A 23,916-nucleotide genomic window follows, 5' to 3' on the forward strand; every position below is an offset into this window, starting at 1 on the left:
CCCTTTTGAAATCATTTACAGACTCACTAAAGTGCAAATTTATTGCAGCTTCATGGAGAGTTTTTAGAATCCAAAAATATCTTCTGTCTTTCATATTCTGTCCTGGTTTAGCAGTTGTTACAAAGCAAAAATATGTCGGATTGTTTTTTAATGTCTGCTGAGTACAAAAGGAAAATACTAGTATGTGGATCCATAATGTGAATTTTACAGAGTCCTTGTTTAAATAGGGACAGTTTGAGAAAAATCTTTGGGGGAACATGTTTGTTTGTTTGCGTTACTAGGTAACATTACACATGACAAACTCCTTTTTGGATTTCTATCGGGAGGTGGAGACTGCCAATCACTGTCTTGGGTGGGATTAACACTGGAGTAACTCACTACTTTAGCAACTGAAATGCCTCAGTTTAGTATGCAAGACCAAAAAAGTAGAAATGGTAGTTTAAATATAGAAGGGATAGACAGAAGGCAAGAGCTTGTTTCTGCTCCCACTGAAGTAGATGAAAGTTTTTGATAGTGCATTCTTTGGGAGCAGAACTGGGCCCATAGTGGGCAGCACAGTATTTAATTTTAACTATATGTTAAATAATATTTTGAGGGTACAGTTAAATTATTTTGCGGTCAATTTGTGTGTGTGTTGTGGGGACTGGGGATAGATCTGAAGTTGTGACATTAGCAGCCAATGTGAGTGTAAATAAATAGTGATGGTAAGATTCCATTCCAATTTGTTGCTAAAGTAATGATAACTCTTTGTGATAATGGAAGAAGTCCCTGTTAATTTTGAATGCATTTGTATACTCCTAAAACTTGTGTGACTAAATATTGTTCATATTTTAGGAAATTAAAGTGGTAACGTTCATCGAAACAGATAGCTCATTTTTTCTCAGCAAGAATTGATGAGATCAGTATGATGTGTAGTCTCCATTAATTACATTGACACTTAATACAGATGTACAGGGTTTTGTAGTTTTATTGAACTTACAAAATACAACAAAATATACACTGGAATTCTAAAACCATTAAAGTACAGTATCATAACAGGTAACATTCGCTCTGTGTGTAAAACTATATTTGTCTTGCCTCTCTATATTTTTCTTCATAACAGAATCACAATCAAATAGCACAGTAAAATATGCAGTAGAAGGGCTTACATTTCTGTAATGGAAAGGAGAGCTAATACTGCATACTTGAGTTTGCCTGGTTAATAAAGCTGCCACTAACCACTGCTACAGCTAGAGATCAAAATCACAATGTGTTTAAATTTGCAAACAATTCTGGAAATGAATCTGTTTCCCCTCCCCCCCCCCTTTTTTTTTTTCTGTTTTAAAGAGTGACTTCATTGTCTTCAATGCTTTTATGGTCTTGAGTGTCTTCAGTGCTCTCAGAAGTTTGATTGCTATCATTGACTTCAGGGATACCATCAACCTGTTGTAGGTCCTCAATTTGGGCCTTCTGCTGTTCTGTGCTTTCACTGCTCATGTGACTGTCTTCTGTGACATCAGGTTTGCTGTTGTCGCTGTCTGCCTCCACACTGTCAAGCTGCTGTTGGCTGTCGTTTTCCAGGCGCTTATCGCGTGACATGCTGTTGACTTCATTGCTGTCCTGCATGTTACTTTTGTCATCCAGTTCCAGGCTAATGTCAGATTTTCCTGGAAAGCGGTGTGCAGCAGGTTGGGCTTTGAAGGAATCCACCTGCTGGCTTTCTGTGTCTGGTTTGCTGTCATCCTCCTCTGAGACCTCATGTATGATGAACTGTGCCAAACAAAGGTAAAGCATAATTAATAGGCATCCTAGATTATGAAGAGCCAATGAATCACTAAACACTGCAATATTCCACTGAAACAGGGTATGCCTTTTGAGTTCAGATGATCTTCAAGACCTATAGGTTATTGGAGGAAGGGCACGAGATAGGAGGGGGAGCAGGGGAGGTATTGAGACTTGGCTGAGAGCAGCCTGCTCCAGGCTGGGAAGGAGGGTCAGGGGGGTTCCTACCTGCTCATTCCACCCCTCCCTGTCCCATTTCCTGCTCCCCAGCCTGATTCCAGGCCCTGAGATAGCTACTCCAGCCCCTTTTCCTCCTGCTTTCACTGCTGCACCCTCCACCCACAAGATGTGCACAAGTTTAGGCAGTGGTCAAGCTCCCGAAATATTTCCATTGCGAGGTCGCTTGCCCTCCTGGTTCCACCTCCCCTGAGGTTATCCATGTTCTGCAAAGCACTGTATACATTTACAGAGCTATAACAAATGTTTTATAGTGCTATACGAAACATCAGTTCAGTACTGGCCTCAGGTCTCACACATGATTATACCATGAGGCTGCTGGCCACCTGGAACAGTGGGATTATTTTCCTGTCTCAGTGCATATAGGAATATAATACTTACTAACTTTAATGAGTTATGTATCCATAACAAGTGGAAATACACCCCTCTAATTTTGCCTGTGACTTGTCAATCTCCTCCACAGCGAATGCCCACAAAGAAATTTCCGTTTTGAACATCATCCTCCATTTATGGTAACCCGGGAACCATTGACACATGGTATTTACCTTTCCTGCAGCTTTGTAGAGCTTGCTAGACTTCTCCTTATGGTATACGTCTGCCAACTTTGCTTTTGCCCTCATTCTATAGGCCACGCTGTCTCCTCTGCCTGAATTATCTCCCCTTGTGGGGAGGGCAGGAGTTAAAGGTGTAGTTACTGGGGCATCAGTGGGAAAATCGGTGACAATATCCTCATCTGATTCATCTGTGTCATTGGAATCGTTATCATCATGATCACCATCATCTTCATTACTTACACTTGCTGGCTCAGGAAGGCTCTGAAAAGCATAGAAACAATTTAATAGTGCAGCATGCAATTGCATTGTTATAGATGTGAGGTTAATATTATTACAGTGTCTCTCTGCGGCTCTCTCAAAGCGTATTACACTGTTGCACATTCTAAAGCTGAGGCAGGCAGATAAGATCCTACCATGGCATGGTAAACGTGGTAGCAGCTCCAGGTTACTCCCATGATGAGACACATTCCTTGAGCAAAGAGGGCAGAGCCAGGTAGGAAAGCGGGTGCTAATCAGGCAGAATGTAGCAGTATCTTAGAAATGAACTGGTGGCTTGGTGCACTTGTGGAGAAGTGTGTGTGAGCGGGGAAGGGGGGGGGGGATCAGCAACTCTGTGGTGTTCCCTCCTATGCTCCTAGAATCCATGGGTGCTGTGGCTCTGGGGACACAGGATCCAGAAAAGGAGAGAACAGCCCTCTGTAGCATGCTCCCTTGAGTTCTGGGTGGATTTCCTGGTAACAATTTGTCCAGAAGTTACTTCTGGTTGGCCCAGCAGTAACTTTTCCACAGCTACAGACACTCCTCGAGGGGATTTCAGCAAACACTTCTACTCCTTCCAGATAGAACAAGCCCGAGGAAACTACACAAGTAGATGTTTGCAGAGTTTCCTAATCCCTTTGTGGAGGCAGGGGATAGCATGTATCCTAAGGTTTGTCCTTCAGGTTTATGTATGTTTTAGTAGGTTTGTTCATTAATTGAGGTTTTGTCATAAACGGTTTCACTACAGATGCAGAATTTGTTTAGAGGCTGACGTCCATCAAATACGCACTTGTGGATCCCTCTGGTTTAACACTATGTAGAATTTTTTGGGATCTACTGTGCTGATTTCTTCAATATAATTAGTTATTCAGATCCCATTCTCCCACCGCTTCAGTGGGAGCTAATTACATTTTGCAGCAGGAGCATAGAGCCCCAGGTTCTGTAAACTGCTGTGCAAATTATAGAAATCTGGTTGCTGTATATTTTATTGATCCTGCCAGGAGTTTTGTTTTATTTAGGAACAGATGTCAGAGGAACTACTTTGAAAGAGAATGTTGTTAGAAAAAATAGATATTGGGATAGGATTGCTGCTGTGCTGTATACAATAAGGTTTGAGGTATAAATGAAGACTTACCTGCTGCTCGGTGTCAACACTTTCGTCTGAAGAAAAACAGTCCTGAAAAAGAATATGAAAAGGAAATGTAAATGTGGAGAAACATACCTAATACAGCTGGTAAAAAAAATTATGACAATTTTCACACAAAAATTGTGGAAACAATTCAATTTTTTTTGACTTTTGAGAAATTTTGACCAGCTGGTCTAAAAATGGCAACAACAAGAATTGTGACACATTTTTGTAGGAAACTAGAAAAATTTCCACCTGCTCTAATTTTAACCTTCTTCTAGGTCTGTTATTCTGGGAGATGATAGAAGTTCCACACTTGCTATAGTTACCATTGTGGCTATCACTAAGGCTCTTATATGCTACCTTTCTTACTGTACAAAATTTTCCTACCAAAGCAGGGTTTCTATAAATTTCTCTTCTAACCATTTCTGCAGGTAGCTATCTAGTGTGGCTTTAGATACCTGCTGAGGTGGTACCAGAAGTTCTTGTGTTTGTGCTGGTCTCACACGTGATTGTGTATGCACATGCTGGTGGTGATCTCTGTGAGAATGATGGCTCCTGGAATCCTGGAAATAATAATAAGAACCAAGGTCACAATTCAAGATGAAACAGATCGGAGCATATGACTTGAGGAGAACACAAATGGTGAAGCTGCTTTTCATGCAGATATGGCATGTGAAATACCTGCTCTCTTTGCATCTATTTGTTTTTAATCATTTACTAAGATGGGAATAAAGTGCAGAAGAAGTCAACAATCCAAATATACATGTATATGTGAAAGGACACAATATTAGAGGTGTGCCTGTACCAAACTCCTGGAGGTAAACATTCCTGAACCTTGTGAAGGTTCAGATCAGAATTTTGCAGCTGGTTCCTGTGTCAGTAATAATCAGAACACTCTCTCCTCCTCCACCCCCAGAACCAAACACCTCCTAGTTTTGGGGAAGTTTGGATTTGGATCCAAATGTTGTGGGTTGCACCACTCTCTACATAAAATACATATAATCAAACAAGGGGCTTAATTCTCCTCTCATTTACACTGGCATAAATCAAAGTAACTCCACTGAAGTCAATGTAAATGTGAGGAGAATCAGGTCCAGTGCATTTATTAGCTTACTCATTCCAACCCTGCAGGCAGGCTATCACCATTTCAGTTACTGGTCTGAGCCTGTACTGGTGTGTGACCTAATTACCTGTGGTTACTAGGCAATCGTGGTATGTGAGGCACAAGGGTTAAGCATTAACTGGCACCTGGACCAATTTTGTCATTTATTTTCTAAATAAACAAACAGAAGAGTCCCTTGCCCAGACAGGATGCTTTCTCTCTCAAGGTAAGAAATGAGAATGTCATTGACTGATATAGCTCTAAATAAGGAGCTGGGTGGTGCTACAATGCCCCAGCGTGATCATTAGGAGGCACAATCTCCTTCAGGGTATGTCTACACAGCAAAGAAAAACCAGCAGCTGGCCCATGCCAGGGCTCACAGGGCTTGAGCTGAAGGGCTGTTTCATTGCAGTGTCGACATTCGGGCTCAGGCTGGAGCTCGGGGACCCAGGTGCAGGATGAGCATGCTTTCTGCCACACCTCTTAAGGGGTGCCACATACTCCCCATCGGGCACCTGCGGAGCTGCGTGGAGGGAGAGAAATTATGTCCCCACTTCCTCATTACCACTCTGTGCTCATTTGGGGTGGCCAATGCTTCAGATGCAGTAGGAGGGAGCCCTTACTATGCCCCGGCTTCTTCCCCTCCTTGAACGCCTCGGCTGTGGCTAGTCATTTTCTGGACTGTCGGAGCCCAACTCTCTCTTGACTAACATATCTGGTAGAGTCTCCCTGGGGCGGCACAGAGTATAAGGGCAAAGTGTGGTGTGTGCTTGTTAAATCAGCAGTATGTGATTTAGAACTATTTGACAAATACATGCAGCACACACATCCAAATGCGCCATAAATTAACCTTTCCTTTGACGCTATCCTATGTTGTGCAGAGCACCTCCTGGCAGGTGCTGAGTGCCTTCAAATCCATTCGAGCTGAGGAGGTGGAGTACTCCACAGGATCAGGCCTTTGGATATTGGCCTGTTGTATACATTTATCAGAGTGTTCTGTCCATGCATTTAATGTGGATCTATCTATTTTTGAATATGAAACTCACTCTTAAATACACTGTGACTTTTGCAAAATATTCTGCAATACATTTAATAGCATACCGTGGAGTAGTGCATCTATAAATATACAAGTGAAACTTATCAAAACAAGTTTGTTTTATAATGAGGTGTCCTTGATTTTAAAACTCATTAGTTCCACTTCTATGGTAACTTGCGAGATTTTGGGGTGAGCTTACAGCACCAGATTCTGATACCCTTATTGACCCTGAGTCGTACCATACCCTGAGAACAATCTCATTGAAATTAATGGGTCCATTCATGGAGTAAGGTGCTACTCAAGATGAATAAAAGTATCAGAATCTGGCCCACAGTGATTGGTGTGAATCATTAAGACTATGCCATACTGTAACTCCTTTTTTTAAAAAAAAAAGAGTTTGAGTTTAAAAGTTTGTGATTAAACAAATGGATCTATAAAGATACGCAAGGGCACGTCTTTTAAAGGTATTAGGCCAGATACCCAGATGCTGTAAATTGGCATAGTTCCACAGAAGTCAATGAAGCTACACTGATTTACACTAGATGAAAATCTGGCCATAAAATTCAAGTTAGGTAAAGTTTTGTGAACAACTATAGTTACAATGAATCAGAAAGTGCAATTTAACTCGCTGAGGTGGTGACGATTAAATAAGAAGTAAATGAATGATAGAGAAGTTGGATTGTAAAAAGAGCTTACATGGTTTTCTTCAGAGCTCTCTGAGATGGCATGATGCTTCAATTTACTCACCTTGAGGGGAGAAGAGAGGAAAGAAATTTTCAGTATACATTCACTGTTAATATATGAAGGAAATATACAACTTTTTGCTTGTTGTTACATGTCTGATATACTTACTGGTAATGCAAAGGCGATGCTGATGAGGCACAAACAAAGCACTGCAATCTTCATTGTGATATTTTACCTGGAAAAGATATTGTAACTGTGAGTTGACAATACCAAAAAATTGCAAGCATACTATAGGCTTTTTGTTTCTCTCTTTGTGTTCCACTGTGCTCAGCTGAAGTTTCCGCTGAGGATTCAACCTCTCCATGCCAACCTTTCTCTCTCTGTCTCTACACCCTCTGCCCCGTTCTGCAGCTAATCAGAGGAGGGGAGCAGAATCTCAATAATCCCACGCCAGAAGAATTAGCTGTGTAGATTTTTAATTCATTACTGAGTCTCTGCTCAAGTGTTACAAGAATTTTAAACCTGACACTTCAAAGTGCTAAGCTAGGAGCTGAGGATGTTCAGTCCCTCACAAAATATAGTCCTGCGATCTGATGATTTGAGCTAATGAGTGGAAAGCTTTAGGAATAAAAGAAAAATGCTGATAAAGGACCAATTTAGTTTCATATAAACAGAGAAAGCAAGAAAAAATATTTTTTTGTCTCCCTTACAGTTAGTATAAATCTAGTTTTCAGAACATAATTTGAATTAAAGTTGCAATAAAATAAATACAAAAATCAATTCATAGGAACAAAAGCTGCTTTTTGGAAGATCAAGTCTTTCCAGAAACTTGAAGCCAAGAGGCCACGTATCTGATTAGGTATTGAAGGGCAAATTAAAAAACAAAACAGAACACCAAACCAAACCAAAAAATGAAAAACCCCATGCAGAGTCTATGAGAAAAGGAAATTTGAGACAGAGATATTTGCTTTTAGGGAAGGAATACATTAGGTGTCCCTAAATCTCTGACTGCCAGAAGGTGGGACTGGACAACAGGGGATGGATCACTCAATAAATTGTCCTGTTTTGTTCATTCCCTCTGAAGCATCTGGCACACCCCACTGTCAGAAGACAGTATACTGGGTGAGATGGACCATTGGTCTGATCCTCTAGGACTGTTCTTATGTTCTAAACAATGCATTAAACAGATACTGTACTAGAAGTAATGAAATTTCAATTGTTATAAAAGAAAAGTAAAATATCCCATCCAGGGTGCTCATTCAAAGCCCTGCAAGTCTGCCAGAAGAGAGTGGCATGTGATGTGACAATGATTACATTTTGGCAGTACACTCTTTTGTTTTCAAGTGGCAGCTTCAAATTTCTAGCACTTGAGTCAGTGGCAGGAATTTAAACCACCTCCTTCCTCCATCCCTAAATGTACAAACAAACAGATCTAAAACGATAATTTAACATAGTGTGCTGCAGCCCTCTTTAAGACAACTTTACTGCTCTGAAGGCTCACCCTTCAACAGAGGAATTAGAATGTTTTTAATGCTGAACTAAAAGCTAGACTATTTAAAACTCTATTGCCTGAGGTTCACGTGAATAAAAACTTAATGCAGCCCCAAATGTTAGGTAGTGAAATGTGCATTTACCTTTCTTGGTGTCTGGATCAGAAGGGTAGAATCTAAATTGTTGTTAGCTTTCACTGTGCAGCAGTTCAAGCCAATTTGCTCTGAAAGGATTCAGACTTCCTTTTCTCTCCTCTTCTACTGCTTGACATCTGCAACCTTCTGGAATTTAAATGCTGTTCCAGACATCAGCCAGCCAATCCCCTGGAGGTGGAAAGGATGAGGTCATGAGGTTTCTTGCCACAGTCCTGCCCACATTCTCCTACACTTCCTCTTTGGTTTTGTGGCTTTCAAAGCAAACAAAAGCTACTCTATGGTTAAAACGTTACTTATGTTCAATATCATTAACCAGTTAGAATACACAGCATTCAGTATCACGTAGGAGGACTTCAGGGAACATATGTGTTCTGCTTTTGTTTAAGGTAGAATCAACAGTTGTCCAGAAGTCTTTCATTCCTCCTTCCAAGCTTGGAAGACAAAAGCTCTTAGTTAATGTGTCACGGAGGATAAAAATCTGCCCTTAAAAAAGAATGGGTGAAATTCTGCTCTCAGTGATGTGTGTGTGTTACCCCGTTGGTTTCAATAGGATTGCACATTGGGCACTGGGAGCAGAACATGGCCCACTAGCTTTTGCATATAAATGATAGGGATGTTGATTTTTATGCAAATCTCCCAGCTGGTGTTCTGCTTCCAGAAAGTTGACAAGCAGGGTTGGCCCTAGAGTCACTGGAGCCCTAGGTAAAAAAAAGGTTTTGCCCTATCTCCCATATTTCTCCCGGTTCTCTTCCAGCTACTCCTTTGGATCCTTCCCAGTTTCATTTCTGCCTTCAAGGATGTTTCCTGATGTCAATTCAATCATTTACATTGGGTACCTTTGGTGCCAAATACACTCCAGAGTACTTTGATGTAGTTAAGTTTTAAAGCAGGTGCAGTCGGATTCTTGGACATGTTTAGGACTAAACATCCACCCACTGCTCAAGAGTGAACTATAACAGGGGTGGCCTTTAGAAGTGAGGGACAGTGTGGATTGAAACTCCATAGTTATAAAAGAGTGATGTGGTACAAGCCAGTTGATGGTCTCAATACTATTCCAGCAAAGTCTTCCTTAAATGTATTGCCCTAGACAGACCATGCTTAGTTTGTTGGATGTTGAAGAATCATTAAGTATCCACCTTGATTTCCTTAACACAATAACTAACTTTAATTTGAGACAGAAAGAAAAGTCCAAGTAGTATTTTAGAAAGCAAAACAGCATTCTAATTTCTAACCTGTTGGGAAAGGGGCATCTTTCTCTTTATCTCTGATCTCAGACAAAGCCAGATTGGATAATTAAACATAGGTGCATACTAGAACATCAGTTGTGACAAGGTATCATCTTTTGTCTGTTACCAAGCACTTCTAGTTAATAGGAATTTAGCAGGTACCCATTATTCTTATCTAGTTAGCCCATGTACAGCAGACTGGAGATAATAAACTCTTCTGTCGGATGATTAGAAATACAGTGCAAAGCACAGCTTGAACATCAGGGAGGGATTTTCAAAAATACTTAGCACTAGCCTAACCCTAATCATTGACCTTAGTAGGAGAAAAGTTAGATCAATGCAGAGAGCTTTTGAAAATCCCACACCTAATTTATGCATATGGCTGCTGCTGATAGCAATATATGGACCTTTGGAATATTGCTGTAGATTCCTAATTCACAAGTATGTTGTGAAAATTAATTCTTGTTTGTAAAGTGCTTTGATACCCATGGAGGAAAGATGCATTATAAGTGTGACCTAAGTGTTACCTGAGTAATAGTTCTAAAAGTGTATACTCAAACTCTGAACATATATGTCTAGAATGAATAATTTAAACACTTAGTAAGACTCTCCACTTTTGAAGTCAAGTTGCTGTAGTTTATTACTAATGTTTTCAATTCTGTGCATTCAGGAACTCTTTAGTCAAAGTACCTAAAAATTTAAATGAAGGATTACACATAAAAAAGAAGTAAAGGGAACTATATTGTTTAGTTCGAGATTTTCAAAAATAGGCGCCTAAAGTTAGGCTCTGAGTGGCCTGGTTTTCAAAAATGCTGATCACTTTGTGTCTCCCAGTGATTTGGAACTTTTGAAAACCAGCCCAGTTATTTAGGTATTTAAGTGTGGATTTAGGAGTCGAACTTTAGAGACCCATTTTTGAAAGTTTCGGCCTGAATATTAATTAATAGTGAAGCTGGAAAAACTAGGTATTTATAAATATTAATTAATATTTCTTTGCACTTAGGGACTGGTCCAAAGGCCACTGAGGTCAATAGAAATACTCCCATTGACTTCATTGGACCTTTAGTGGGTCAGGCCCTTAAATAGCATAGCACCTTTAGTCCAAGAATATCAAAACTCTCTACAAATTATTCTCACAATCCCCCTGGAAGGCAAGTATTATCTCTATTTGAACAGAACGAGAAACTGAGGCACAGAGAGATTAAATGACTTGCACATAATGCAGAGCAAATCAATGTGTAATCCTGTTTTAACCACTAGTAACCACTGCCTTCCATACTGAGCTCAGTGAAACCCACATTTTCTAGTTCATCCATTAATGAAGCACTGGAGAAACAAATACTACATTGCACAGAAAAAATAAATCATGATGTTTTGTTCTTCAAAACTGAAGTTTTCCCCTTTGTGAGAACCAATCTTTGACCTAAGGGGTACCACATTATTATGCAAATTGCTTCAATATCTGTAAGAGCACGAACTAACTTTAAACCTGCTAAACACATTTTTACTTTGGTGATTATGAATTATTTATTTCTCTGAAAGATCTGCCCTAGGAATGATTCTGGGGAAGTTATCTGGCCTGTGCTATATGGGAGGGCAGACCAGATCATCACAGTGGTCCCTTCTGGCCTTGGCATCTATGAATTTCACAAGCACATCAGCATAAATTGGTTGGTGGAGCTCAGATACTTTACAACTTTATTCACACTGCAGTTTATTCAGTAACCAGCCATTTGAATAAATGACAATTTGGTTACTTATAGGTAATGATTTCTGGGGTATTTGTTAGAACACCATCTTCCAAAGGTTAACCCTATGATCCCTAATAGGGTATTCATAGTAAGTAGGTTATATTTCCAAACTACCACCAGATGGCAGTGCTTCTGAACACTGCCGTGACGGCTGAACATGCAGCCTGTTTCTGTTGTTTATGCAGATACTCCGGGTTATAGAAGTATTGATTTCGTAAGAGCTAAAGATCAACAGTGATGTTTTGCTGTAATCCAGGGACAGGACATAAAGTGACTATCAGTAAACTGCTATATTTTCATGCAAAATCAGCTTATGTAAACCTGTATTAAATTTAGCATTTGTCTCATGTCTGTCAGTTGTGGTTACCCATCAGCAAGAAACAGTACAGTAATACCAAAGGTCTCCCTCCTCGGGATGGTGCTGCCCAGCTGAGAACTCCTATATGCTGTGTAATAGGTGGGTGCTTACTGAAAGCAGAAGCAAACTGGCTGCTAGAATGGAATGGAAGGATCAGTTTGCTATTTTTATTTACCATTTTAAAATGCTTAAATCTGGAGAGCATGAGTCAGAATATACAGGGGCAACATAAATAGCTCTCTGGAATCTGCATATGGTGGAGTTTCCACAAAGTAACTGGAAATGTGCAAAATGCAATTGCATGGAGATGTAATTAATTGCATGCAGGCAAGATCTGCTATTCGCTTGTCTTGACACATGATCTTTTAACAACACTTAGTTCCATTTTGGATAACATCAGGAATGAGGTGTTAGACTGTTAAAGCGTGGTTATTTTTCATTGTAGAAATCCACTATCAATGCTTCTATATGCAACCTGCTATCTTTTTTTAAAATCATGAACTAGGTCTTCAGTACAGTGACAGGAGCTGACAATAGTTCCTCTGGCCTATGTGGGAAATTCCAATCTGCCTATAGATGTGGCCATTATCCGTTTCCCCCACTCCCACCCCCACCCCCCGCTATCTTCCTCTCTCCTTCCGTATAATGACTTCCTTCTTTTGATGGAGTATTTCCCATCAGAACTCTGTCTTACGTGGCTTGTCTGATACTGTATTGTGCAGATGATCTGGCTATGTCTTGAGTAGTAATCTGTGTTAGCATCAATGTCATTCTTTTTTATATACCATAAACTAGACACGAGCCTGAACCAAAACCTGAGAGCCAAATACACCCAGACACTGGGTAGGTTTAGATCTAGATCTTGAGCTGAACTTTTCATCTTGAGCCCATCTCTCCTTGGGGTGGTTTATATGTACTATTTATGGAAGCAACAACATGTGGTTGTTTAGTGGAAGTCATTTGGGGTCATAGTGGAAGTAGGTTTGGGGTCACTTTGCAGTGGTCACTGAAGGTAGGAGGTTGCCTTATGATGATTTTTTGGTATAAGTTTCACTGTACTTCCATCGCATAAACACACAGCACATCTCCAGACTCAGTCTGGACCCCTTTACTATCCGACAGTCCCCACACAGGCCAACTCCCATTAACTCAGTGGGAGTTTGCTTGTATGAGGACTGCAGGATCACAGTGTCAGTAAAAGGTATCACTTTTAGTGAAAGTTTCTGGTTGTTAGTTTAGGGGGACAGCTCCAAATTTTCCATGCTATAAACTATTATAAACTAGCCACCTGAGATAAAGATAATAGAAATCAGTTCTTCTTGCTTCCTGCTGTAAGTTCATCCCCCAGGAGGCTCAGGAGAGATTCTTCTGTCCTTTGTAAAGTATTGCATTAGTTTGTAAGTGCCATGTGGTTTGCTTTCCTCTGAAGCATCAGATACTGGCAACTGAAAGAGACAAGACACCACATCAGATGGACCAGCAGTCTGATCGTATATGGCATGCCCTTTGTTTCTACAATTCCATCTCATTATTTTAAAATTAAAGCTCTGTTAACCAAAAAGTAAAACTACAGCCATTGTTACTTCATGATCCTGTAAGAATTTGGTTGTGCTACTGCAATGGGGAACCACCTAGCCACCAGAGGGTGCTATATTTAACTAACAAAGCCATGTACCAGACACCGCACTGACTTCATTGGTGACATCTTCACTTGTTGGTAGACAAGATAATAACAGAACAAAAACAACGTGAAGCCCTGTTGGCTTGTGCCCCACAAGAAAGAGGAGGTGGGAGGGATAGGGAACAATGTCTTCCAGATGGAAAAGGACAAAATTGGGAAGGGCAGACATGTTATCTACAAGTTTCTAAACACAAATGAAAAACTATTTAAAAAAATCACTTGGCAGTGCTCCTGTAAATAACATCTTTGTGGTCAGAACTTCCCAAAGAAAAGCAGGCTTAGTAGTAAATAGTGGTTTATATGAAAAACAACCAAAACCCAAAACATTTTTGCAGTGCATCTTGGAATGAGATGTTGCTGAAAAGTGCCTCAAAAACTGGACTTTTTAGCCTTATGTTATATATCCCAAATACCCCTGAATTTCCTGTCTAACAAAAGCCCCAGAGCAGGAGACATGTTCATAGTTACAGTTCACATTTTTGCCTTTGCACAGACAACATATATCGTAACATCTGCTTCCATTTCCTGAAGAGCACTCTTTCTACTTACAGGTTTCAGAGTAGCAGCCGTGTTAGTCTGTATCCGCAAAAAGAACAGGAGTACTTGTGGCACCTTAGAGACTAACAAATTTATTTGAGCATAAGCTTATGCTCTAATAAATTTGTTAGTCTCTAAGGTGCCACAAGTACTCCTGTTCTTTTTACTTAGTTTAATTACATCCATGGTGGAGAGAGAAAAATTGGCTGCAGAACACTTTGGAAAAGAAACGGCACCAGTGATCCTTGTGTCTGAAAACACAAGCTTATTACATTCAAAGGTCAGAATTTTCTAATGTAGGTGCACAAAGTTAAACACACAACCCCATATGTGTGTTTAAGTCCCATAACACCATATAATTTACATCTTCTTTAAGGTCCTTCTATACTGCTAGAGCAGTAGGGGCCTTAAAGTAAATGAGAATGAGGGCCCATATTTCTAGCATTACAAAGACCCTTTACTATCTGTGCAATAGACTATTAGAAGTAAATATTTATATGATGGTAGCACCAGGGTTGCCAATTTTGGTTGGATGTATTCTTGGAGGTTTCATCTCATGACGTAATCTTCAATTAAAGATTAATCTTTAATTCCTGGAGACTCCAGAACAATACTGGAGGGCTTGGGGGGAGGTGTTTTTGTTGTTAGCTTGAAAAAAATACAGATTTACAGAGCCTATCATGCAAATTTATCATCTTGTATAACAGGGATAAATCATGCCTGCAAACCATGCATCAAAGTCATGAAATTGGCTACACATGCAATAAAAAATAAGGTATTCAAAAGTTTAACAAATAGAGGGAGAGCACCGAAGATGCTCCTTGCCTGGGGCGCCATTTGATCTAGGGCCAGCCCTGGTTACAAGGCTGTCACACTCTCAGACATCAGAATGACCTTTATTAATGCAAAATGGCTACCACCAAGTTATGGCTAATCCTAAATGTTCAATTCAAGTGGACTTTATACTGTCTTTGGAGTCATTTGTGGTGATGTTAATATCCTGGGATCATGGGCCCTCTCACATGCAAGATCCATCACACTGCTCTATTCTTACTAGTAATAGGTAATCCTCGAAAGGTTCCGAGGGTTCAGTTCAGAGAAGCAGCCAAAAATTAAGGGAAAGGGAGTCTGCTCTGGGTTCTCGAAGTTTGTAGCTGTGTGAACATCCCCATTCACTGTACTTCCTGAATCTCTAACTCAGGCTAAGCTCAAGTGGGTGTTCGAGGTTCCATGCAAATGCTTTGCACAAACTCTAAATATTTGTTTCCTGAGTAACTTTAAAGCATTAAATAAAGAAAAAAAAGTGAGAGACCAGGAAGAAGCTGGTTTCCTCAAAGGAAAATATTGCATGGATTTAGAGGCAGTTCCATAACAATATGGGTGTCAGTTTCCCAGTCACCCCCTCCACCGTTCCAACCATGCCTGTGTGTCAGGCTAAACAACTTGTGCACATGGCAGGTTTTGTTTCACACTTATTCAGTGAATGAGACTGATTGCAATACATTTTCCAGAGCCTGCCTTTGCATTTCTGGGAAGGTCTGCTGGTTACAGCACTATGCACAGACCCTGCCCAAAGATCTTAGGAGATGATTATTTGGGAGACAACCCAAATTTAACAGAGTCATTCTGCATTAAAAGTGTCTGCATGTAATCTTTGATTCCATCCCTGCCCCCACTACAGAAACTGAGCCAAGCTGCTTGCTTCTTCCAAGCCTGAAGATCAGTTTACATTTTCAAACCTCTTTTTAAGAGAAAAGATCTAGAAACTTTTCAGAATTTGAGAGCTAAGATTTTCTCTTGTACATTTCTAGCTCCACAAACCGGAGGTGCTGTGAGCTAAAAGTAGGTCCTGGGTTTTGTAGGGCCCAAAGGCTGGCTCTGACACTGGCGGATATAGAATCAAGATGTCTGTGGTTTACTGAAATTTAATCTATTGTCCTTTGACATTTAATGCCAGCTACAAAAGTCCATGCAAGATATTTCTCCAATTCTTATGCCCCATTGACATATTTAATACTGCCATCTATGGAGTAACAGCTCAGAGATGAATTGGACTCAGAAATGTCAGGTTATTTTCAAGTCACTTCAGTTGCTAGTGTGAAAAGTGAGTCACCATATATTTCAGTATCTAATATAAGCTTTAAAACAACTGAAAAAAATCTATATATATTTGTTTGCCCTGGGTGCAGTTTTTTGTTCCCATCAAAAACAAAAATAGGCAAAAATGTTCAAACCTGGATGCCTGAAGTTAGTCTGAAAACCAGGCAGTTTTCATTTAGGTGCCTAGCTATGGATTGGGGTGCCAAGTTTAAACATGTTGACTTTATACATGTACTAGGAATCTGGTTCTAGTTTGCACTAGTATTATATATGAACTAGAATAGAAGACATGTTCCTGTTACCTGCAGGAAATTCCACGTTCCCAGTGGGGCAATTGAGTATGGTGTTAGGGACTCTAGGTTTAGATACCATTCGGGTCAAGTATTTGAGAACCAAAGGGTGTAATCTTGTAGCATACTGAGCTGTTCCAGCAAGGTGCTGAGTGCCATCTGTGACGGTACCTCCCATAAGGCTTTATGGAAATATGCTTAGAATGTGTTTTATGCTACATATGCCATGTAACATATCTCTGGAAAGTTTATGATCTACTGAATGTATTAATCCTATTTGTATGCATGTATCATTTTTGTATTCGAAGTTATGAATGTTGGCTGTGTACTGGCTTGGTTTCTAAATAACCTTAGTAGAGCATTTGGTCAGTTCCTGGAAAAAGGAATGTTGAAATTAAGTACCTAATCAAGAAACATTTAAAGAACAATGGATCTTGGAATGCTCCAATCCACGTAAGAAGTCTACTTGAGGACATTCAAGGTAGCATGTGAACAATGGATGCTACCTGTAAAAACCATGAGTCATGCATGGACGTGCGACTTGCCCAGGTGGCTCCTAAACTCCATCTTGGAGCTGGACTTTGGATAGGAGTGAGGAGGGGGTCTCCACCCACAAGAGAAAGTCTATTTAAACCCTTGGTAGACCCCTCCATTTGGTCTTCAGCTGGCTAAAGAGAGGAGCCATCATGAAGAATCCCCTAGCTACCACCTGAGCTGGAACAAGAGCTGTACCAGGGGAAAGAATTGTGTCCAGGCCTGAAAGGTGTCTAGTCTGAGGAAAAAACTTACTGAAGCATCTCTGAGGGTGAGATTATCTGTATTCAGTTTGATTAGACATAGATTTGCGTGTTTTATTTTATTTTATTTTACTTACTTTGTTCTGTCTGTTACTACTTTGAACCACTTAAATCCTACTTTCTGTATTTAATAAAATCACTTTTTACTTATTAATTAACTCAGAGTATGTATTAATACCTGGGGGAGCAAAGAACTGTGCATATCTCTCTATCAGTGTTATAGAGGGCAAACAATTTATGAGTTTACCCTGTATAAGCTTTATACAGGGTAAAATGGATTTATTTGGGTTTAGACCCTATTGGGAGTCAGGCATCTGAGTGTTAAAGACAAGAACACTTCTGTGAGCTGTTTTCAGGTAAACTTGCAGCTTTGGGGCAAGTAATTCAGACCCTGGGTCTTTGTTGGAGCAGACGGGTGTGTCTGGCTCAGTAAGACAGGGTGCTGGAGTCCTGAGCTGGCAGGGAAAGCAGGAGCAGAGGAGTCTTGGCACATCGGGTGGCAGCTCCCAAGAGGGTTTCTGTGATCCAACCCGTCACACCATCAGCGCCCACTGAAGTGAGCTTCGAAACTACCCTTCTGATTAATCCCAAAGCCTGAGCACCACAGCAGATGTAACTCTCCAGAATTAAGGAAAGGCAATAGGACCTGTGCTCCTCAATCCTTTAGGTGCTTTGGAGAATCTCCCCCTAAATGAAGTCAGGGGGATTTGAGGACACTTGGCATCTTGCCAGAGCTGGCCCTAATCCCAAGAAAACTGAAGCTGGTTGAAAGTGCTAGGACTTTATCTTGAGTTGTTTTTTTCAAGGGGCGGGGGGAAGAGGAATGCTGGTGACATAAAAATTGTTTCCACCACCACACCCACTTTCTTGAATTCATTTATTTTCCATTTTTCAGTCCTTATGACATTTTCTCTTTCCACCAAGCACAAAAAAAAAAGGGGGGGGGGGAATGATGGAATTTTTTGCAACTGCAGAAGTAGAAGGAAGGAAAGGGGTTTTCTTAGTCTTGTGAAACTGTGGAAAGTCACAAGATGTCTGTTTCACCGACTGCGGGAAACTTTTTAGCAGAGCATGATGGAAATGACTCTCTGGGGCTACAGCGTACCCACTCTCATCTGCACTCATCACTGCTGCCACCGCATGAAGGACTCCTCCAGCCCTCACGTGGCCAGGAAAACAGGAGGGAGAAAAGGTAACAGGAGAGCATGGCAAGGAGCAGGTGTAAGCGAAGGACTAGGGGCCAACTTCTGTTCTCGGTTACAGTGATGTAATGCTACTGAGTGCACGGAGATCATGGCCCACGTTCTGAAGCTGTTGATTAATGAAATTATCCTTTTCAATCAACTGCAACTATATTGGCTGAAAGCATGCCGCTGCTCTGCGTTTATTTTTAATTCCAGAGCTATGATACAAGAAGTCAAGGGTGAGCAAGTCTACATGGTGTGCTAGGTACACATGTGTGCATTTGACTCTCTTCAAGGCAGAGGGTGAGATACATTTGTATCCGCCATCCTTTAGCACATTACACTAAGGCTGTAGAAGCACAGGGTCAGAAGGGATCGCAAGGGTCATCTAGTCTAACCCCCAGGTCTACACTTGGGCAGGGTGTAGAGTACAGGTACTACATGTATAGCTGCATGGTGCAGGGAATGGTTCCAGAAGCGGGGGAGGCACTAGGCCACTACAGGAGGAGGTGCTGCTTGGGCATGTAGGGAGCGCACGTAGGCTACATACCGTGGGGAGCCGTGCTTCGCTGACTTCACTGTTATTTATACCCATGCTAGCTGGTCATGCAATGTCTGTACTCTACACACCACTGTAAGTGTAGACATACCCTATGTTGGTACCATTGTACTATATGTCAACTTCAGAGCTCAGTGACAAACTCAAGATAGTTTAACCTAGCTAGTCCATGCTGAAGTCCACCATGTTACAGCTTCACTTCCTTCAGTACCCAAGCTAGCTACAATAAAGTAGCTGGGACATGTCTACATGTGCTGCAGTTATGCCCTTGGACTGTGGAGTGGGCACACGCTTAGTGTGGGGATGAGCTAGTCTGCAAGATGGTGCCACAAATCCCCTGAGGCAGACTTTTTCAAATCTTTTAAAATGTCCACTTCCCTGGTAAACACTTGGAGCTGGGAATCTGGAAAATTGGCCAGTGTTATGTAATTAACCTCTTGAACCCTGGGCCACATATCTGTCATTATCTGTACAGGAGACCTTTTGTCTGCCATCCTTTCTGACCCTGCCACTATCTCTACAAGCTCCTAGGGCAGATTAAGGTAGTGGCATTGTAATAGGTTCAGGCTTGCTTGAATGGTTTGTGGTCTTTCCAATTAGCCCAGTCTAAGTTCTGAGTCTGGTTACAAACCCAGTAACCAAGCGACTGTTGTGTGGTTTCAGGTTTTGCCCAGCTCCAGATCCCAGCCTAGTGTTGTCTGAGGTGAACTGATGCAGCAGTGAGTCAGAAAAACACCAATAATCTGTTACGGGATGTGTGTGTGCATGCGTGGGGGAGGAGTTCATGGTGAGGGGACAGAGAGGAAAAAAGCCAATTGTAGGGTTGGGGGAGGAAGATTAAAGAGTTTGGGCTGGAACTGGGAGGAAGTATCTTTGCCAGGGAACTGGCCTGTTTTTGTGGTGGAACCAGAGCTCATTGAATGAGTCCTTGATTTCACCCTATCCCATCACCCTGACTCTGACTCACAAGCAGATTCTCTAATTTTATTTTTTTTAAAGATTAATAGTAAAGGGATTATTTTTGGATTGAAAAAGACCCAGGGAGAGGTACTGCAGGATTAAGCTTCAGTACTGAAGCTTGTCATTTTAATACTGGCGCTGAAGAAACAAGATCGAGTTGATGTGTTGGTGGAAGTGTCCATAACCATATTTTGGTTCTGTAGATTTTAAGTCAGGTAGAGTAATCAGATCAGATACAGTAAGAACTGTCCCAAACTCAGATCTGACTATGTTTTGTACTGAGATTTAGGGAAAGTTTAGTTAACTTTTTACATTTTTAAAATGTGCATGTATTTTTTTTTTAGGACAGGGCTGGAAGTAGAAATACAGACACAGCAGGAAGGTGTTTTATTGGTAATATTTTGCCCAGGACACATGTCCCAGGAACTAAGTGTGAACTGAAGCCAATGTTCGCTAAGCCAAAATGAGACCAGGCAGTAGAGCTGGTCAGAATATGGAATTTTCGTTCTATGACAAATTTTGAGATTTTGAAGTTTAAAAAAAGGTGCCTCAAACTGGGATGAAGAGTCAAAATTTTTCACAGGATTATAATTCTGAAATATTTCATTTTGGAAGCACCAAAAAAGGTCCCATTGCCTGGGCTGTCCAGTTACCCAAGCTTTCTAGCTCCCCAGCTCCCTGGTTGGCTGGCAAGCTGGCCCTGCAACTAGGGAACTGGACAGCCGGTAAGATGGGAAGCCCAGGTAGCCAGGAGCCCAGCAATCTACCAGGCAGGCAGCTGGGGAGTAGGAGTAGGAACCAGACAGCCTGTCAATCAATCATTGCCCTGTTCAGTTCATTCCCCGGAAGCATCTGGCACTGCACTGGCCCCCATCAGCAGACAGGATGCTGGGCTAGATGGGCCATTGGTGTGACCCAGTATGGCCGTTCTTATGGTCATTCAGGGAGCTGGGCAGTCCACCAGGCAGGGAGCCTGGGGAGCTGGGTGGACTGGCAGGAAATCTGCCTCCCCCAGCCTGCTTAGTTTCTGTTGAAAGTTTAGACAGAATCAACGCATTGCCACAAAATGCATTAATTCCATCAAATCAGCATTTCCCCCGCAAAACTATTTTAATCAGCTCTACCTGTGTGCAATACATTGCTATGGAGGCCCCACCTTCCTTGCAAATACTCTTCAGCGGGGAAATCTTAGAGGAGAGTTTGTTTTGGGATGTAAAATTCTAAGATAATAGCATCCAGATTTAGGGAGAACGTTTTGCATATAATTTGATGCTAGCTATACAGAAAGATTATCGGTTGAGTATGTAAATATAAATTTGGCAGAGCAAATAGGAAACTGTGGTTGGCACATGTACACAGAGAAGGAAAACGAGCAGTAGATATACATTAAGGAGAGGAAAGGAAAACCCTAGAAACATGTTTAGTCACCAGGCTCTAAAGCAAACCAGAAGAGAGACGGCCATGTATTGGGAAGCATTAAGTAGCTGGGAACAGATCTCTGGGAGGCATGAGGTAAATCAGTGCTGCTGGCTGTTCATAGAATCTTATTTAGCACACTGAAGTCAAATGACTTCGCTTCACCCCTGGAAAATGTGACTAGAGATGGTGATAGGAAAGGGGTCACTTCCAAAAACTGCCTAAGGGGAGAAACTTGTCCGGTTGAGCCAAAAATAAAAAGAGGACCTAATTCACATCTAAACAATTGGTTAGACAATGCGAAGCTGCAAGTGTTTTTGTTTTTAGAGCAGTGTTGGTCCCATCTCAGCCAGCAGAACAAGAAGAATCCAGAGAGGGGTGAGCCAATCTTAAAATACCAGCCTAATAAACATATTATAAAAGGGAAAAGATGGATACCTTGCTGAATAGTAGAGAGACAAGGCACGGTCATATCTTTTATCCAACCAACTTCTACTGGTGAGACAAGCTTTGGAGCCACACAGAGCTCTCCTTCAGGTTAGAAGACAGAATAGTGTTCTTCTTCTATGATGGGAACTGAAGAAGGGCAGCATTCAAACTCGGACACTCTCCCAACTGTGAACCCTACACCCTGTATTTGCTTTCTGGCCAAACTAGCTTTGTAGACAGGGTCTATCCTCCCCTTTCATATGGTGGGGGTGATGGTCTCTGCACTGCCCTCCTATAGGCAGGTATGGAAGGGGCACGGACAGTGGGCTGGGGAGAGTGTCTGCATTGCAGCCCTGTTGTGGGGTAGTTTGTTCACCTGCAGAGAGCCCAGTTGCTCGTGTAGTGCGTGCAAGTGAAACAAAGCACCCTGCCATTTGCTCACATATGCAAAGACTGCTGGAAATTCTTTGGTCAAAAAGTTGGAGGCCAGACTGTGTCATGGGCTGGGAATCTCATTAGAATGGCCATTCTTACAAGCAGCCCCTGGTTTTGGTCAAGTCAAATAGACCTTTCTTGTAGTATTTTAGCATTTCCACTTCCCGTCCCAGATGGAGCGAGGGAGTGCAGAGCCATGTAGAAATGAAACAAGTCCCACTGACTAATAGGAGCAGCATCCGGTCCAAAGTTCACCATACTTTTTCAGACTTCAGAAGGGGGTCTTGGCATACATTGGTTTAGCTCCCTTGATGAAATGAAGCTATGCTGACTTATACCAGCTGAGCATATAGCCTCCTAGAGAGTTTTTAGTGAAGTTTCAGGCTGTTTCTTCTTTCATCCAAACTGATTCACTCAGCCCTAGTGACAATACATGTGTGTCCTACTGTACATGAAAGGTTGTAACATAATATAGTGTAACCAGCTATGTGGAACCCACTGCAAAAATCACAGGTGTTGGAGACAGTGAGAAGATACCATCAAACTATACATCAGGTAAGAGTCTGCGGGATCACTCATGACCCAGCAGTCTCATAATCCACAATCTTTTTTTAAACAAACTTTTCACTCTTTTTTTACATCACAAGTTGATTGAAGTTTTCTGATTGCATGTTTTATCTATATTGTCCAAAACCTTTTGAGGCTGAGATATTATTGCAGTGCTTTACCAATGGCCTGTTCCTAGGCGGATACTGCTGGAATGAGACAGAAGAGTGCATTAGGGTCTGTAGTACTCATCTGTCACAGGCAGAAAGTGTTAACAAATTAATTCATTTGGAATAATTCATCTCTTCGCATGCTCTAACTCTGTGTGCAGCTGAGATATTACTTTGGCCAATATTTTTAATATGAAACAGTTGCAAGTCAAACTTAAAAGGGCAAGGATTTTTGGTAGAATAGATTTATTGCTTGATCATACATGTAAATTAGACATAAAGCAGCGTTGGTTTTATAATATGGAGGTCAAATGGGTCTCAATACAGACAGTGGTAGATATGTCTGAATTACATATATGTGTATTCTATTTAGAAGTTTACTAAATAGATAAAATACTCACTGCCTACCTCAGGAGATGTCCTTGGGTGTAAAACCAATGCTGTAGGCATTTGTGTTCAGTTGCTCTGTATAGCTGTGAAATCACTATTTGTGTCATCTAAGTCTCAATGGATTCAAGTGATTCCACGGATGCAAATTTTTGGAGTAAGTACCTTTCTTTCAACTCATTCTTTAAAACCCTTCTATTCCATAAGGCTGACAATGGCCTCAGCTGAGCACTTCCTTTGTAATTGCACTATATACCTGCTCATGCCTTTAGACTGGAAGCTCTTTAGAGCAGGGACCTTGTCCTCTGTATGTTGACTACCATAAAGTCCTGACTCTATCTATGGCACTATATAAGTAATAACTAATACTGATTCGTGTGACTTGTTTTTCCTTTTAACCAGCTAGTGATGTAACTTTATCAAAATTTAATAGCTGGGGTCAGACGGGGTTAGCAACAGCAGCTTCTGCGACTACATCCATTTTCGTGTGCTTCAAAACGATGCCTGAGTAGCCTTTCCTACTGTAATGAAGGAACAAGTCTTTTTCACATGGGATATGGAGACCTTATCTAGCCAAACACATCAGCTCCTCCACTGAATTGATGTTCGTTCCTTGGACCCTGTGATTAGCGTGCAGGGATTTTTTGGCATGAAGGCCAGTACGTTTAATGTGTTTGCAGTGG

The 23,916-nt window shown here is 41.3% G+C and overlaps 1 protein-coding gene across 1 annotated transcript; it reads right to left on the reverse strand.

The window, feature by feature from the left end:
* Positions 1-1,320: 1,320 nt before the first annotated feature.
* On the reverse strand, positions 1,321-6,983 carry SPP1 (secreted phosphoprotein 1). The gene is made up of 6 exons (XM_065405668.1): positions 6,930-6,983; positions 6,774-6,824; positions 4,398-4,502; positions 3,946-3,987; positions 2,544-2,813; positions 1,321-1,749 (listed from the first exon to the last, which is right to left on the reverse strand). Exons 1-6 carry the CDS (start codon positions 6,981-6,983, stop codon positions 1,321-1,323), a joined length of 951 nt encoding a protein of 316 aa, XP_065261740.1.
* Positions 6,984-23,916: the final 16,933 nt, after the last annotated feature.

This window comes from Emys orbicularis, chromosome 5 (assembly GCF_028017835.1).
Source record: "Emys orbicularis isolate rEmyOrb1 chromosome 5, rEmyOrb1.hap1, whole genome shotgun sequence".
NCBI lineage: Eukaryota > Metazoa > Chordata > Testudines > Emydidae > Emys > Emys orbicularis.